At 54.3% G+C, this 17,249-nt stretch overlaps 1 protein-coding gene across 3 annotated transcripts; it reads left to right on the top strand.

Annotated features, from left to right (window-relative positions):
- The first annotated feature begins 11,419 nt into the window (after window positions 1-11,419).
- PODNL1 (podocan like 1) lies at window positions 11,420-17,072 on the top strand. Of its 3 annotated transcripts, XM_040240904.1 has the most exons (10): window positions 11,420-11,617; window positions 11,756-11,983; window positions 12,672-12,765; window positions 13,028-13,092; window positions 13,245-13,354; window positions 13,947-14,103; window positions 14,351-14,466; window positions 15,124-15,781; window positions 16,370-16,518; window positions 16,632-17,072. In XM_040240904.1, the coding sequence occupies exons 1-10, from the start codon at window positions 11,567-11,569 to the stop codon at window positions 16,780-16,782; spliced, it is 1,779 nt and encodes a 592-aa protein (XP_040096838.1). In that variant the 5' UTR covers window positions 11,420-11,566; the 3' UTR covers window positions 16,783-17,072. The 3 variants fall into 3 exon arrangements, with proteins under 3 accessions (XP_040096838.1, XP_040096839.1, XP_040096837.1); XM_040240905.1 differs by lacking the exon at window positions 11,420-11,617 and having other exon boundaries at window positions 11,633-11,983; window positions 13,263-13,354; XM_040240903.1 differs by lacking the exon at window positions 11,420-11,617 and having other exon boundaries at window positions 11,633-11,983.
- The last annotated feature ends 177 nt before the right edge of the window (window positions 17,073-17,249 follow it).

Raw genomic sequence — 17,249 nt, 5'->3', positions numbered from 1 at the left:
CTGAGTTGGGAAGATCTGCTGAAGGGATAGGCTACCCACTCCAGGATTCTGGCCTGGAGAATTCCATGGACTGTATAGTCCATGGGGTTGCAAAGAGTTGGACATGATTCATTGGAAGGACTGATGCTGAAGCTGAATCTCCAATACTTTGGCCACCTGATGTGAACAGTGGACTCATTGGAAAAGACCCTGATGCTGGGAAAGATTGAAGGCAGGGGGAGAAGGGGTTGACAGAGGATGAGATGGTTGGATGGCATCACTGACTCAGTGGACATTGAGTTTGAGCAAGCTCCGGGAGATGGTGAAGGACAGGGAAGCCTGGCGTGCTGCAGTCCATGGGGTCACAAAGAGTCAGACATGCCTGAGGGACTAAGCACAGCGCGCGCGCACACACACACACACACACACATATACGTATTGTGCGTTGTGCTCAGTCGCTCAGTTGTGTCCGACCCTTTGTGACCTCCTAGACTGCAGCCCGCCAGGCTCCTCGGTCCATAGAGATTGTCCAGGCAAGAGTACTGGAGTGGGTTGGCATGCCCTTCTCCAGGGGATCTTCCCAACCCAGGGATTGAACCCAGGTCTCCCGCACAGCAGATGGATTCTTTACCAACTGAGCCACCAGGGAAGCCCAAGAATACTGGAGTGGGTAGCCTATCCCTTCTTCAGGGGATCTTCCCAACCCAGGAACTGAACTGGGGTCTCCTGCATTGCAGGTAGATTCTTTACCAGCTGAGCTACCAGGGAAGCCCATATATATGTATATGTTTGTGTATATATATATTATATATATTTTATGTATATAAAATATTGTATGTGTTCATATAATGTGTATATATAGTGCTTGTGTATATATAATAGTTACTATATATTTTTTCAAATATACATATCATTTTATGTATGTAAAATCTATATGAATAAGAGGAGATTTAGCATGCTGCTGCTGCTGCTAAGTCGCTTCAGTCGTGTCCGACTGTGTGACTCCAGAGACGGCAGCCCACCAGGCTCCCCCACCCCTGGGATTCTCCAGGCAAGAACACTGGAGTGGGTTGAAGAGTTGACTTATGTGATTATGGAGGATGAGAAGCCACTAAGCTGTGGTCCAGAAGCTGAGGACCCAGGAAAGCTGGTGGCGTTATTCCAGCTTCAGTCCTGAGGACTAGGGAAGCTGATGGCACACCTCCCAGTCCTGAGGCAAGAGAAGACCCATGTCCTAGCTCAAGCAGGCAGGATGAGAGAAAACCCATGGTTGTCTCCTTCCTCCATCTTTTGGTCTGCTCAGGGATGCTGTAGAATGAATGATGCCCAGGCACAGTGGGGAGGGTCATCAGGTTCACTGAGTCCACTGATTCCGACACTAAGCTCCTCTGGAAACACCCTCACAGATGTGCGCAGCAGGAATATTTAATCTGGGTGTCCCATGACCCAATAAAATGTTATCATGTGATTTTATATTTGACACCTACAATGAACCATCACCAACCAGGACATGGCAGGCACATCTTCAGGTGTTTTTTTTTTTAATTAATTAATTAATTATCTTTGTGCTGGGTTTTCATTGCTGCACTCGGGCTTTCTCTAGTTACATTTCACGGGCTTCTTACTGTGGGGGCTTCTCTTGTTGGAGAGCATGGGCTAGGGTGCACAGGCTTCCGTAGTCGCAGCATGTGGGTGCAATAATTGTGGCTCTCAGGCTCTAGAGCACAGGCTTAGTAGTCGTGGCGGCACAGGCTTAATTACTCCACAGCAAGTGGGATCTTCCTGGACCAGGGATTGAACCCATGTCCCCTGCACTGGCAGGCAGATTCTTTTATTACTGGACCATCAGGGAAGTCCAGTATCTTCCGTTTTACCGGATACTTTCAGGTTCCTTTCTGACCCTCCTTCTCCATGGCCGTCGAGGGCTTCTCTTTCACCCACACCTCAGACCTAAGCATCCTTCAAGGTCCTCCCTTTGACTCCCTTCTCTTCTCCTTCTACGTGTTCTTCTTGGCAAACAGCATCCATGCTATGTCTCCAATTCTCACCTCTGTGGATATCTCCTGTGTCCACTAGGATTCGGTTCAGTTATTTAAAGTGTGTGTGGGGGGGGGGCGGGACTTCCCTGGCAGTCCAGCGGTTAAGATGCTGTACTTCCAATAGAGGGGTGCAAGTTCAAGCCTTGGTCAGGAATTAAGGTTCCACATGCCGTGCAGCCAAATAAATAAATAATTTTTTTTAAAAAGGATGGGTGGGTGGGTAGGGGACACAATTCTAAGTCACCTGTGAAACCAAATATATATATATACACACACACATATATATGGAATTTCAAGAACACAAAACTAAATGATAATAAAAACATTACATATAAAAACCTGGGAAATGCAACCAACATAGAACCTCGGAGGAAATGTTAGACCCTGGTGGTCCAGTGGTTAGGACTCTGCACTCCCACTGCAGGTAGTACCGACTCCATCCCTGGTCGGAGACCTAAGATGCCGCAAATCGCAGGCTGCATCCCTTCCTCCCTGCCAAAAGGGGTGAGGGGTTGAGAGGGAGAAAAAATAAAAATAAGAAATATAAAGAAAGTTTAAAATCCAAAGTAAAAATGGCTAACCAAGAGAGAGATCTATTTTTCTCTCCTGCTCAAGATAACTGGTGTTGCTTATGTGTAAAGGCCTGAAATTCCATGGGCTATTTTGACCTTCTTGACCCTCACAGGGCCCCCTCTAAGACTACAGTGTAAATTTCTCCACTTTTGTCAGATATGCACCCCCACCCCAACCACCTGACTCATTTCTCTATCAGCCAGAGCAGCCGTCCCCGATCTGGTCCTTGCCCTAATGCATTTTACCTCTCCGGCAGTCAGAAATTATTCAAACAAGCCAATCACATCCTCGGAAGGGAACCAGAGGTTAGCCCACTCATTTGTCACTACCAAGGTTGTCTCCTTGCAGCCCCTGCTTCTTGACTCTGCTCCTGAGTGCACCCCCACCTGGTGGCTCAGTGTCTTCCTCCACTTCCGGCCTGTGAGTATGTGTGACCAATTAACTGAGGATGATCTCATCTATCCTGTTGGGTATCATGTGTTGGGCTCTCATGTGTTTGCACATTTAGGGCATGTGATCCCTCTTTCTCCAACAGGGCCAATAGGAGGGAATTAAAACATTGGTCAATTCATGGACAGCACAGTCTTCCATGGTATGTGAGATCCAGTTTCTGTCTCCAGTATCTTGTTGCTCCACCATTTGAGGCTTCTAGTCCCAAGGTGGTGTCATGGCCCGAGATAGCTGATGGCACATTTATGTTCCATCAGAAAATAAGAAGGTACCCTGCTTTCCTCAAAGTTGTACATATCACTTCTGCTTCCATAGCCATATGGCCATGTCTAGGGCTTCCCGGGTGGTGGCAGTGGTGAATAATCCACCTGCCGATGCAGGAGATGCGCGAGACTCGGGTTCAGTCCCTGGTGGGGAAGATCCTGTGGAGGAGGAAGTGGCAACCCACTCCAGTATTCTTGCCTGGAAACTCCCACGGGCAGAGGAGCCTGGCGGACGGCAGTCCATGGGGTCGCAAAGTCAGACGCGACGGGAGTACAGTACAGCAGCAAGGCCTCGTCTACCTGCAAGGGAGCCTGGGAAATGTAGTATTTTATTCCAGGCAGCCATAAGGCCTGGCTAAGTACCAGTTAGGTTTATGGATTGGGTCCAGATCCTGAGGGGCTTATCAATCAGATGAAGGCTGATTGAGGAGTTTGGCCTTAGCCTGTGAGTCAAGACTGCATGTCATTAGAGGATGAGATGGGGCAGGTGCAAGGTATGCCTTGGGATCATTAACTGGTACTGAGTTAAGACCCCTCCTTTCCACTTCTCATTGGGAAACTACATTTTTCCATCAGTTTCTTGCTTCCTCCCACATCAACCCTGCCCCTTCTTCCCCTCAACCCCAAATGACGCCAGATCAAGACTTTCCTGGTGGTCCAGTGCCTAAGATTCTATGCTCCCAGGGCAGGGGGGGGCAGGGTTCAATCCCTGGCTGGGGAACTTGATCCCACATGCCAGGACTAAAGGATCCTGTATGTTGCAACTAGAGATCTCAAGTACTGCCCCTGAGACCCAGCACAGCCAAATAATAAACAAATAATTTTTTAAATTTAAAAAAAAATGTTGAAAAACAAAATGAGATCAGATTGCTGCCCTAGCTCCCACGGTGTTCCTGCAACTATCTTTTGTCCCCCTGATCCCACAGTCCTTCTTACTCTGAGATCACAGCCCCAGGAAAACCAAGAGACACCAACACCCACTCCTCATGCAAACATTCCCACACATACAGACACAATCCTACATGCATTTTTATTCTGCCAGGCTCCACACTGGTAGACCATACTCCTTTATCACCCCTGTAGAACTCCCTCTTGGGCAGGGCAGAGCTGGGATGGGCTGAACCGGGCTGGGCACAGCACAGTACAAAGAAGGGGGTTTGTTGCAGGAAGATAAGGCCTGTGGGTCATTTACAAGAGTGGTGGTTATATTCCCCACCAATCATCACATTCCGTCTGTCTAGCCACAGGGACTGATTCCAGATGGACATGTGACCAATGCTAGGCCAATGACGTGTAACCTTGGGGCTTTCAGCTGGACTAAAGCTGGGGATATCTTGGCACCACACAGAGGAGCCTGCTGGTAGAGCTGAGAGGTAGAGAGAGTTTCCATACTGAAGATGTCATTTGAGGCCCCTGTGTTGTAGGAAGGGGGAGGCCCCCCTACAGGTCCCCAAGAGCGGGCTCTTGTCTAACACTCGGAAAAGAATTGTCCGAGGAGAGACATGCTGACAAAGCAAGAGATTTTATTGGAAAGGGCACCCAGGTGGAGAGCAGTAGGGTAAGGGAACCCAGGAGAACAGCTCTTAGATCCTGGACGAATTGATAAGATCCATCTGGTTTTTTAACAGGCAAGATTGTAGTATTGCAGGAGACTCACAGGTGATTAGAATTCCATTATCTCGGTATTTGTTAACTAATGGTCTAAGACTCTCAAGAGCTTCTGGGTTTAAGGGATATTGTCTTTTCCAGGGGTAGGAGCATTTGGCCTCAGAAGAATCTTTACTGGTGGAACGTTTATGGCTAGACCAGGGCTGGAGACATCCCACACCTGGGGATTGACCTCATCTAAGAAAGGGACCGACTCCTCCTTTTCTACATCTGACTGTAAATATTCAGACACTACACAAAGGAAATTATGGACTTCTAGCTTTCCCCAAGTCACTCTGGTCTGGAGGCGGCAAAGAAGGTCTCTCCCCAGTAGGGGAGCAGGGTAACCAGGGATGTATAAGAAGGGGTGGGTTCCTTGCCAACTGCCCACCTTACAATGGAGGGGCTTAGTAAAACTTTGGCTTTGGGGTTTTCTATCTACCCCACCACCATTTTAGTCTGGGAGTCTAAAGGTCCTAATTGGAAAGGAAGAACAGAGAAGGCAGCCCCCATGTCTAAAAGAAAGTTCACATCCTTACCTTCTGTTTGTAGTCACCCAGCGGTCGAGAGGAGTGATCTGGACCTCACCATTTGCGGGAGTTCTCGAGCCACTGGGCACCATCAGTCCTCAGTCCGGTCGCCCAGGACTAACACGGAGGGAGCAGGCCTCCCTCCATACGCCTTCCCTTAGGGCGATATGGGCACTCTCTTTCCCAATGCCCATCCTCTTTGCAATAGGCACACTGGGTTCGTCTCAGCCTCGGAGGATTGTTAAGATCCTTTTTTCTTCTTTGCTTTCCCTGGGACTCTCGCATAGTGGCAGGATGAATCAAGGCCAGGATTTTAGCCTGTTGTTGGGCCAAGGCCTGGGTCTGCCTCTCTATTCTCCTATCTTTTCGGGCTTCCTTTTGCTCCCTTTTTGCTTCCTCCTCCCGGTCCCTGTTCATAAACACCCTATTTGCCTCCTCCACCAAACCAGAAATTGGGGTCTCTCGTCCTTTTCCTAGTTTTTGTAATTTTCTCCTTATGTCTGCGGCTGCCTGGGTTATGAAGGAATGGGCCAACACAACTCTTCCTTCCATAATGTTTAGATCTGTCTTGGTAACGTTTTTAAAGGCTTCTGTGAGTCTGCCCAAAGAAAGAGCTGGATTTTCATTTTCTTCCTGTGTAACCTCTTTTATCTTATTATAATTAACAACCTTTCGGACACCCTAGGTCATTTCCTGTAGTAGGCAAGTAATGAGGTGTCTTAAGGATTCCTTTCCTGCCCTTGTATTAGGATCCCAGTTTGGCTCTGTAGAGGGAATTGCCTCTTCGGCAGGGACCAGACTGACATCTACCTGCTGTCTCTCATCAGCCACTTTTCTAGCCTGATCTAGGATTCGAGCTTTTTCCTCCTCATTACAACACCGGGTGAGGATGACCATTATATCCCTCCAGGTGAGGAAGAAGTTAAGGCTAAGACACTCAAATTTATCCTTAAATTTTGGGGGGGTTCTCAGAATATGAGCCCAGTTGTTCCTTGCATTGGGTAATGTCTTGCATAGAGAACGGAACATGAACGTGCGTAGTGCCCCCCTCCCCATCTGGTACCTCTCTTAGGGGGCAGATTTTGTCTGAGGATGACCTTTCCTTCTGTGGAGGACAAAGCTTACTTCCTGACTGTAACCCCATGGAGGAGGGGACATATGGAGGAGGGGACATATGGAGGAGGAGCTGAGGTGATTGTGAGTGACTTCCCTTCAGATCTCATAACTTCCGGGCCCAGCCTTGTGACTTCTGGGCCTAGCCTCCTGACTTCCGGGTCCAGGCTCGTGATCTCAGGGTGTGTCTGACCCTCCTTTCCCCTTGACCTCCTGAGTCAAGACGGTCAAGGGGATCTGTTTCAGACCTTGCTAAAAGGATTTTGGAAGAGCATTTATCAAAGTCCTCAAGCTTATATTTTCCCTTTTTTCAGAATCCTGGTAGAGGGCCATAAAGGCCTGGACATAGGGAACCTCCTTGTATTTACCCTCGCGATTGCAGTATAGACTGGGCTGTAAAATGGTGTTGTATCCAAGTGATCCCGACTGGGGCAATTTTTCCCCTCCTCTTGGGGAGTAAGTAGGCCAGTATTGAGTACAGTATTTGATAAGTTTTTTCTTTTTTAGCCCTTCCAGTTGGTATCCCTCCCAGTGGCCCAAAAGACAACCCAGCGGGGTGTCTAAAGGGAAGCTAGGCTTATTTCCCATTTTAGCGACGGTATAGTTTATATCTGGTTCCCAGGAGACCAGTATTGGGGTGGATGCCCCTATATCTGACTCTAGAGAGATTGTAAGATCTTTCCTGGTCCCAAATTGCGGAAATGTTCAGTAGTAAGCACAATCAATGGGGTTGTAGGGCTGGTCCCGAAAGGTGAATTAACCCCTAAGGATGTGTCCTAGGGTGTTAATTTTCACCCAAGACCAGAGGCGACTATACTGAACCCCGTCAATCACTTCCACGTGGAAACACTCAGCCAAATGCTCAATTAAACAGCTGAATTTATAGAAACAGGGCACCCGATGGAGGGCTTCTAATGCCCGATTGTCTCCCCAAGAACAGAAAGCACAATTAATGGGAAGCAGAGAGCGTAGCCTCTCAGAAAATCTCTTGCAAAGACCCAGAACTTCAGGTCCCAGTATTGACAGACTGAGTAAATGGAAATAACTTGGATCTTCAAAGAGAGGAAAAGAGGCCAGGTTAGAGAGAAGGAGTGGGAAGAGACAAAAGGTCTAAGAGTGGGGGAGAGAAAGAAGAAAAAAAAGAGGTGGCCTTACAGACGTCTCCTGCCACCTGCAGATACCCAGGCGTTATAGGACTTTTCCCTTGGCTTCCAGAGGAGGGAGGAATGGAACTCGGCCCTACCAGAACCAAAATTCGAGTTCTCTGCCAAGAGGAGGTGATCAGTCTCCAATCCTCAGCTCAGGCTGAGGCCCTTCGACCAGATTCCTGCATCCAGGACCAGGAGATAGGATAGGTTGAAAGGAGGGGTGAGATAAAAGGGGTCAACAAAATCTGTTGTTCCTTACCCATTTGGGGCACCCTGGCCAGTTGTCCGTGTCAAGAGACCAGGGACAAACGAGTCCAATTTGCGGCCGCTGGGTCAGATTCATTGGCAGGTGAGCTGGTCCTGGAGTACCCCGAGTGGTCTGGATGTCAGCCCCAGTAAAACTGGGGGTGTCCTTTCATAGTCGCCAGTTGTTGTAGGAAGGGGAAGGCCCCCCCATATAGGGCCCCAAGAGCGGGCTCTTGTCTAACACTCAGAAAAGAATTGTCCGAGGAGACACGTGCTGACAAAGCAAGAGATTTTATTGGGAAGGACACCCGGGTGGAGAGCAGCAGGGTAAGGAAACCCAGGAGAACTGCTCTGCTGCGTGGCTCACAGTCTCGGGTTTTATGGTGATGGGATTAGTTTCCGGGTGGTCTTTGGCCAATCATTCTAATTCACGGTCTTTCCTGGTGGCGCACGCATTGCTCAGCCAAGATGGATGCTAGCGAGAGGGATTCTGGGAAGTGGACAGACACATGGTGTCTCCTTTCGACCTTTCCCGAACTCTTCCAGTTGGTGGTGGCTTATTAGTTCCCTATTCCTTATCAGGATCTCCTGTTATAAAACAACTCATGCAAATGGTTACTATGGTGCCTGGCCAGGGTGGGCGGTTTCAATCAGTGTGCTTCCCCTAACACCTGGACCCAGCTATGCCTGAAGGACACCCCTTCAACATTTCTATTCATGAGTTAATAAATACCCTGGTTTGTATTCGTTAGTTTGGCTTGATTCTCTATTCCTTTGCATCTTTAAGAGTTTCCTGCCAGAAGCTCACATATTAATAGTTTGGTCCTCATTGTCACGGCCCTGTGGCTAGGAGCAGTTCAGTAGTTCTTTAACTCCCTGGGGCTTTATTTACGCTATTACTCTCTAATTACTCTGTTATGGAGACTAAGAAGCTGCTAGACAACGTCCAAGCTAGTGCTTGACAGTCCCACATGGAGAACTTGGAGACCTGTTGTTTTCTTCTGGTTGAAGCTAAATCTTGTCTTCTAGCCCTGAGCGTCCCATTTCCGGAGGCCACGGAGTTCCAGGAAACACGGTTAAATGACTACCTCTTTGGGTCCAAGTTTCTCCTGTAAAAGAGGGATTAATAATACAGACACCCTCTCTGGGTCCATCATTCTTCCACATCATGGTCCTTTCTTCCCATTGACCTGATGCACTTCACTTCCATCACCCCATGACCTGGCGATCCCTCCCCCCAAATCCTCTGTAGCTGGTTCTGTCTGGGGCTTACCATGCCCTCCTCGGGCCACACCAGCAAACATATCTCTTTATTAAAAAAAAAATTTATTTATATTTGGCTGCTCTGGATCTTGTTGCCCCACAAGGGAGTTTCACTGTGTCATGTGGGATCTCTCCTCATGGCCCTAGAGTGCTGGTGCTCAGTAGTTCTGGCTCATTGGCTTTGCTGCCCCGTGGCATGTGGGATCTTAGTACCCTGACCAGGGATCGAACCTGTGTCCCCTACATTGCAAGGCGGATTCTTAACCACCAGATCACCAGGGAAGTCCCTAATATCTCTTTAGGGGTGGAACCTGCTCTACCCAAACCGCGAGGGAATTCAGGTCTCTTGGGGGTAGCCCTCAACCAGCGACCAATGGAGGGAGTTGGAGGATCAATACCTCAGCTCTCTCACCTCTGGTGTGGGGTGACTCTGATCTCCCAGGGCTCCCTTGCAGGACTGAGCTCCAGCTGCCAGCAGTGAAAATTTGTTTATGAGAATGACCAACCATCCCAGTGTGCCCAGGACTGAATGTTCCTGGGATGCAGGATTTTGAGAGCTGAAGTTGACAAGTTCCAGGGCAAGTTGCTTACTCCAGTGATATCTCATCAATTACTGACTGCTTCCTTCCTTCCCTCTGCCACATCCCTGCTCCCCTACAGCTGCTGTCTCTGAGGCAATGGCACTAAATCTTTATTTCCGTCTGTTTTGGAGAGACCCCTAACCTCCATCAGGCCCTTTAAGCAGCCCATCAGCCACTCCCACCCAAGCTGAGCACTTTTGGGTCAGTTGCTTAGTTTTTTTCTTCCCACTATCTGGTTTTCGTCTTGTGACAGCCTCTTTTTTTTAAAATACATACATACATACATACATTTTATTTATTTGGCTGCTCTAGGTCTTAGTTGTGGCATGTGAACTCTCAGTTGCGGCACATGGGACCCAGTTTCCCGATCAGAAAGCAAATGTGGGCCCCGCGCATTGGGAGCTCAGAGTCTCAGACACTGGACCACTAGGGAAGTCCCTGTCTGGTGACAGTCTTTTGAAAAAGGATCTTCTGTCATCTTCATGTTATGTGTGGGAAAGCAGAGGTTTGGGCAGGGAGATGACTTGTCTGAAGTCCTGCCGTTAAGTAGCACATCTCGGGGGATGGGACCTGGGGCAGAGTTGGGCTTCCTCACCCCTCGGCACACGCGGCCACTCTGCTGTTGAGGGCCTGGTATGAGCTAGGTGCTATCTTACCTTTGTCTTTTTTTAAAAAATTCATGCATTTGGATTTCCCTGGTGGGTCAGTGGCAAAGAACCCGCCTGCCAATCGATCCCTGAGTTGGGAAGATCCCCAGTATTCTTGCCTGGAGAATCCCATGGACAGAGGAGCCTTGCAGGCTCCAGTTCGTAGAGTCACAAAGAGTCGGACATGCCGGAGCGACCAAGCACGTGAACACATTCAAGCACTTGTTTGGCTGCGCTGGGTCTCAGTTGCAGCACATGGGATCTAGCTCCTTGACTGGTAATCGAGCCCGCCCCCTGTGTTGACAGCACAGTCTTAGCCACTGGACCACCTGGGAAGTCACCTCTCTCATCTCCTTCTTATGCATTATCTTATTGAATCCTTACCCCACTCAGGAGGGCAAGACAACCACTCTCCCACTTTGCAGAGTGGGAAACCAAGGCCGGGAGAGGCGGCAGAGCCCAGGTTCAAGCCCAGGCAGGCTGCCACTGAGCGCACATCCTTAACCACATGGCTGGTGCCTCAATACTTGTAATTTCCTCTTGGCCGCAGCAGCTGTGGCCATTTGGGTACAGGGGGAGTCTAGCTGCCAGTGAGTCCAGCTGGCAGAGGGCAGGAGGGGCCCAGATGGCAGGCCTGACTGGGAGCACCCCAGGCTGGTGTCTGGACCGGCAGGCTGAGCCAGGGCCTGCCCTGGCCCTTGCTCCTTGGGGACCCTCCTGTGCCCTGAAGTGTCCTCCACTCCTCTGCCCCCACCCCTACTCCTGCGGTCGGCCCAAATACCAGACAGGGCGAATCTCAGCTTTCCCCCAAGCATTCCTCGCTCCTGTGGCCCGGCCCAGGCTGGCCGAGGTTACGCAAGCAGAGCTGGGGTGGTTGGGGGAGGCGGGTGGGACCAAGGGGATGGGCTGGCCGGTCCTCACCACCCCATCCGGTGCCTGCCCGCCCTCCGCAGGGCGGGGAAAGGGTGGGCCAGCTCCCCCGAGCCCCTGAGGGAACAGGCTGGGGGGGAGGAAGGGGGTTTGTGTGAGATGGGGGGCGGTGGCGGCCACAGCACAACCTCCAGAGGTGACCGCCTGGTTTCCATTAATGAACCCTGGTCAGCAGTTCGGGCGAGACGGCAGAGTGGGGCTGGCTATGGTAAGGTGGGGCAGGGATGGGTCTGAGGGTGGGGCCTGCCCGTCTTCTGCACACCCCCCACCAGGCGGGGATGCTTCCGTTGCCATGGTGACCCCCTGCCCAGTCTGGGGACACCCTGACCTGTCCCTCAACTCCCAGCGACTGAGCCTATTGCTGCTGCTCCTGCTGCTGCCTAGCCCCACACCCGCCCTTGGCATGGAGGATGACGCCTCCTTCCCCCACCTGGGGGAGAGCTCCCAGCCCCCACCCCGGGCCTGCCCCCCACGCTGCTCCTGCCCCCGGCCCGACACGGTGGACTGCGACGGCCTGGACCTCCAGGTGTTCCCGGACAACATCACCAGGGCTGCTCAGCACCTCTCCCTGCAGGTGGGGCCGGCATGTGGGTGCAGGGCGGCTCCCAGGGTGGAGGGGGGAGCCTGCAGAGTGCCGGGTTGGGGGTGCGGGGTCCCTGTGCAGGAGTGAGGAGCTGAGCGTGTGGGTCGTGACACAGATGGGAGTTGGTCTTGATGAGTATGTAGGGGTCTGTGCAGGAGTCAGGTGAGAGGAGGTGGGGGGCACAGATGCCGAAAGTGGAAGGGGCTAAGGGGTGTCTGAGGGGTCAATGTCTGCTGATTAAGGGGCTGCTTGAGGTCAAGTGTAATGAGGCATCCAGGGTCAATTGTAGGGGTGGATGGGGCATTGGGGGTCAGTGTCTTTTTGTTACGGGTTGTTACGAAGTAATGCCTTAAAGAACCCTCCTGCCAAGCAGGAGACGGGAGTTCAATCCCTGGGTCAGAAAGATCCCCTGGAGGAGGGCATGGCAATATACTCCAGTATTCTTGCCTGGAGAAACCCATGGACAGAGGGACGTGGTGGGCTACAGTCCATGGAGTCAGAAAAAAGTCGGATATGACTGAGCGACTCAACAACAACAACAGGGTGAAAGGGTGTGGAGGCTTCCTGCTTAGGCTGACGGGAAGCTGAGGAGCAGGGCTTGCAAGGGCCATCTGTTGAGGGCCCAGGGTCACAGGGGTCAGGGTGTGAATGTCGCCCCCGACCCCGGCCTGCCCTGCAGAACAACCAGCTCCAGGAGCTCCCCTACAACGAGCTGTCACGTCTCAGCGGGCTGCGGACCCTCAACCTCCACAACAACCTCATCTCCTCTGAGGGTGAGTTAGGAGGACAACGGGAGGAGGCCCCTCCACAGCCCGGTCCCCGCTGCCCTCTCCCTCCCCAGCTGGGTCTGTGGGCAGCTCTGCGGCAGTTCCCAGAACTGCCCTTTGCTGAGCAGGATGGAAACTCAGGGGATGGGGGGTGGGGGCTGTGGCTTTTGAGGACACAGCAGGGGCGGGGCCTGGAGGAGCCTCTGCCAGGCTGCCCCCGCCCTCGCCACCACCAGGAGGGTCCCCTCACCGCCCACCTCGCGCACAGGCCTGCCCGACGAGGCCTTCGAGTCGCTCACACAGCTGCAGCATATCTATGTGGCCCACAACAAGGTGAGCACCCCGCCACGCCCCCACCCCGCCCCCGGCGGGGACCAGCAAGGGCGCAGCCAGCTGGGGTTACACAGCGCCGAGGGGAGGTGGGCAGCCGGCAGGGAGGGGCAGGGCAGGGGTGCCACGGGGACCACTGCGCTGTGCTCCCACAGCTCTCTGTGGCCCCCCAGTTTCTGCCCCGCTCCCTCCGGGTGGCTGATCTGGCTGCCAACGAAGTGACTGAGATCTTCCCGCTCACATTTGGGGAGAAGCCGGCGCTCAGGTACAGCCTCTGGCCCAGCCCAGGCCCCGCTGGGACCTGCGTAGGCCTGGGGTCACTCTGCACCCTGGGGTCTGACTGGGGTCATGAGCCAACCCTGGGGAGGCTCTGGGTGGCGGAGGAGACAGGGCCCCGGATGCTGTGTCTGGAGAAGAGTGCACACACTCACACATACACTCCACACACACACACTCACATACATACACCCACACATTCACACACACTCATTCACACACATTCACTCAACTCACCCACCCACTCACACACACCATACACTCAACACATTCACACACACACACTCACACATACACACTCACACCCACACCACTCCCACACACATACATACACATTCACTCAAACTCACACGTACACTCAACACACATCCACTCACTGTCACACCCACCCACCCACCCACACCAATCACACCCACCCACCCACCCACACCAATCACACCCACGCCACTCCCCCACACACAGACACTCCCCCACACACCCTGACACACACACACACACAGTCTGAAGCCTGCCCTGAGCTGGGGCACGGGGTGGTGGGGAGGCCGGGGCCGGGCTGGTGGCAGGAGCCTGGCTCCCCTCAGGTCCGTGTACCTCCACAACAACCAGCTGAGCAATGCCGGCCTGCCCCCTGACGCCTTCCGCGGCTCTGAGGCGGTGGCCACCCTCAGTCTCTCCAGCAACCAACTCAGCTACGTGCCGCCCAGCCTGCCGCCCTCACTGGAGCGGCTCCATCTACAGGTGCCCCCTCCGCCCGACCACCCCCACGTCCCCACTCCCCTCGGGGCCCCACACCTCTGTCCTGGGGGACCCCTTGTCATCCCAGCAGTCAGAAGTGTCTTTGGGTCCTTTCCTCCGGCATGGGTGCTCACGGGCTCTCTCTGAGCAGCCTTGCTCAAAAGAACACCTCGTGCCTTGCTCAGGAGCCCCTGTGGCTCCCTACTACCCTCTGCCCCGGCCCCTGTCTCATTCTCTCCTCCCTTCCCAGAACAACCTCATCTCCAAGGTGCCCCGAGGAGCCCTGAGCCGCCAGACCCACCTCCGTGAGCTTTACCTTCAGCACAACCAGCTGACAGACAGTGGCCTGGATGCTACCACGTTCAGGTGGGGCCTGGAACAGGGGTTTGGGGGGTGTAGGCTCGTGCTGGCAGTAGGGTCTGAGGACTTAGAATCTGGGAGCCCCAGCCCTCCATTTCACCACCCCGCCTTATGGCCAATTCAAGGCCTCATTTGGTGTGTACCTACCGTGTACCAGGCTTGGCCAAGCACCTGGCCTCCAACCAGCTGGTGCCTTGGTCTTATTACCCAACATCACAGCTGCCACATGAAGATCTCAGACCCAGAACTCTGACCTAGTCACCCCAGACTTACTTCCTGCCCAGATCTCTCAGCTCATCACCCCCAAATTGAAATCTCCACCTTACATCTCTCAGGTGTGTGCTTGCATGCTCGGTCATGTCTGACTCTTTGCAACCCTGTGGAGTGTAGCTCACCAGGCTCCTCTGTCCATGGGCTCTCCCAGACAAGAATACTAGAGTAGGTTGCCATTTCCTTCTCCAGGGGATCTTCCTGACCCAGAGATTGAACCTGCGTCTCCTCCTCCCCTGGCAGGCAGGTTCTTGACCACTGAGCTACCTGGAAAGCCCAGACATCTCTCAGGACAGCTCCTCAACTCTCCCCACCCCAACCTGCCCTGCAGTATCCATCTGGGGCCTCCACTCTGGATGCCCAGCCCGACGCCACCTTTCTCTCTCCTGTCAGCAAGCTGCACCGCCTGGAGTACCTGGACCTGTCCCACAACCAGCTGGCTGCGGTGCCCGCTGGCCTGCCCCGCACCCTGGCCGTGCTGCATTTGGGCCGCAATCGCATCCGCTGGGTGGAGGCAGCCCGGCTGGGTGGCCTGCGGGGCCTGCGCTACCTGCTACTGCAGCACAACCAACTGGGGGCCACGGGGCTGCCAGCCGGAGCGCTGCGGCCACTGCGGGGCCTACACACGCTGCACCTCTACGGCAACAGGCTGGACCGAGTGCCCCAGGCGCTGCCCCGCCGCCTGCGGGCCCTGGTGCTGCCCCACAACCGTGTAGCCACGCTGGGCGCCCGTGACCTGGCCTCCACGCCCCGACTGGCCGAGCTCAACCTGGCCTACAACTGCCTGGCCAGCGCTCGCGTGCACCTCCGGGCTTTCCGCCGGCTGCGGGCCCTGCGCAGCCTCGACCTGGCTGGCAACCAGCTGACCCAGCTGCCCTCCGGCCTGCCCGCTAGCCTGCACACACTTCGGCTGGAGCGCAACCAGCTGCGGGTCCTCGAGCCGGAGCCGCTGGGTGGCCTGCACCAGCTTCAGGAGCTCAGTTTGGCACATAACCAACTGCGTGTGGGTGGCATTGGGCCTGGCACCTGGCATGAGCTGCAAGCCCTGCAGGTCAGGGGCAGGCTGGTTGGCCATACTATAAACAGGGCAGCTCCTTCACCCCTCTGCCTGCTTGGCCAGCTCCTCCCCTGGAAAGCCTTGAGATGCTAGAAAGAGAGCCCCCCCTGTATGTAGGCCAGCCCTGGGACGCCACGCCCTCCTCCAGGAGATCTTCCTGGCCCAGGGATGGAACCCGGGTCTCCTGCATTGCAGGCAGATTCTTACCATCTGAGCCACCAGGGAAGAATGGGGTTGGCCCCAAAGTTCATTAGGCTTTTCCGTAAGATGTTACGGCAAAACCCGAAAGAACTTTTGGGTCAACCCAATACTGTCTTTGTGAGTGATCGGCTGCATCAGTGGCTCCCATGGCAGGGACCTTGTCTGGGCCCCCGTCACCTAGAATGAGGCCTGCCCCAGAAGGGACTCAGTTTACCTCTGTGGAGGGCAGGACTTGGCAGCCACGAAGTAGGTGGGGGGAGGGGGCAGAAGAACCAGGCTGGGTGTACATGAGGGCGCGGGAGGGGAGCAGGTTGGGGCTTGGCTGAACAGGTGGCCCAGGGCCTGGGGCCACCACGGCGCCATCTCTGCTTGCCTGCCCAGGTGCTGGACCTCAGCCACAATGAGCTGTCCTTCGTGCCCCCTGACCTACCCGAGGCCCTGGAGGAGCTGCACCTGCAGGGCAACCGCATCGGCCACGTGGGCCCTGAAGCTTTTCTCAGCACACCACGCCTGCGTGCCCTCTTCCTCAGGTACCCTGCGGGTGGCTGGGTTAGCCAACTCCAGGTAGACAGGGCAGGGCTGTGGGCGGGCCCAGGTGGGCCTCTCCCCAGGAATGTGCCCTCACACCCGTCTCTCGGTCCAGGGCCAACAGGCTTCACATGACCAGCATCGCACCTGAAGCCTTCCTGGGCCTCCTGCACCTGCGCGTAGTAGACACGACTGGGAACCCCGAGCCAGTCTTGGTCCACCTGCCGCCCACAGCCCCACGCAGGCCACGGGCAGCAGGCCCCTGAGCCTTGAGGAGCCCGGTAGAACGGCCCAGATCCCTGGGGCTCTGCTGGGCTATGGACTAAGGAGACAGCGCCCACCTGGGGCCTCGACCTGGCTCTCCTGGGCCTGGAGGCTGGGCCTGCCCATCCTGTGCTGGCGGGGACACTGGGAGGGGCCACCACCCAGACACCCAGGGAGCCCAGGAGACTGGAGCAGACCACGTGCACACTGGGCGTACAGGCAACTCGGGCCCTGCTGGATGCCCCCCAACTGCCTGTGCAAATGGAGACAATAAAGCCTAGCTCCAGCCTTCCCTGGTGGCCCAGTGGTCAAGATTCCACGCTTCCACTGCAGGAGGTGTGGGTTCAATCCTTGGTTGGGGAACTAAGATCCTGCATGCCTTGGAGCGTGACCAAAAAACAAACAGAAAAACACCCCTAGCCCTTGCAAGTGCTCACCGCAGACCAGGTGCCCTTCCGCTTGTGGCAGG

This window comes from Oryx dammah, unplaced genomic scaffold (assembly GCF_014754425.2).
Source record: "Oryx dammah isolate SB20612 unplaced genomic scaffold, SCBI_Odam_1.1 HiC_scaffold_5, whole genome shotgun sequence".
Classification (NCBI taxonomy): domain Eukaryota; kingdom Metazoa; phylum Chordata; class Mammalia; order Artiodactyla; family Bovidae; genus Oryx; species Oryx dammah.
This window is presented reverse-complemented; position numbering and strand designations above follow the sequence as displayed.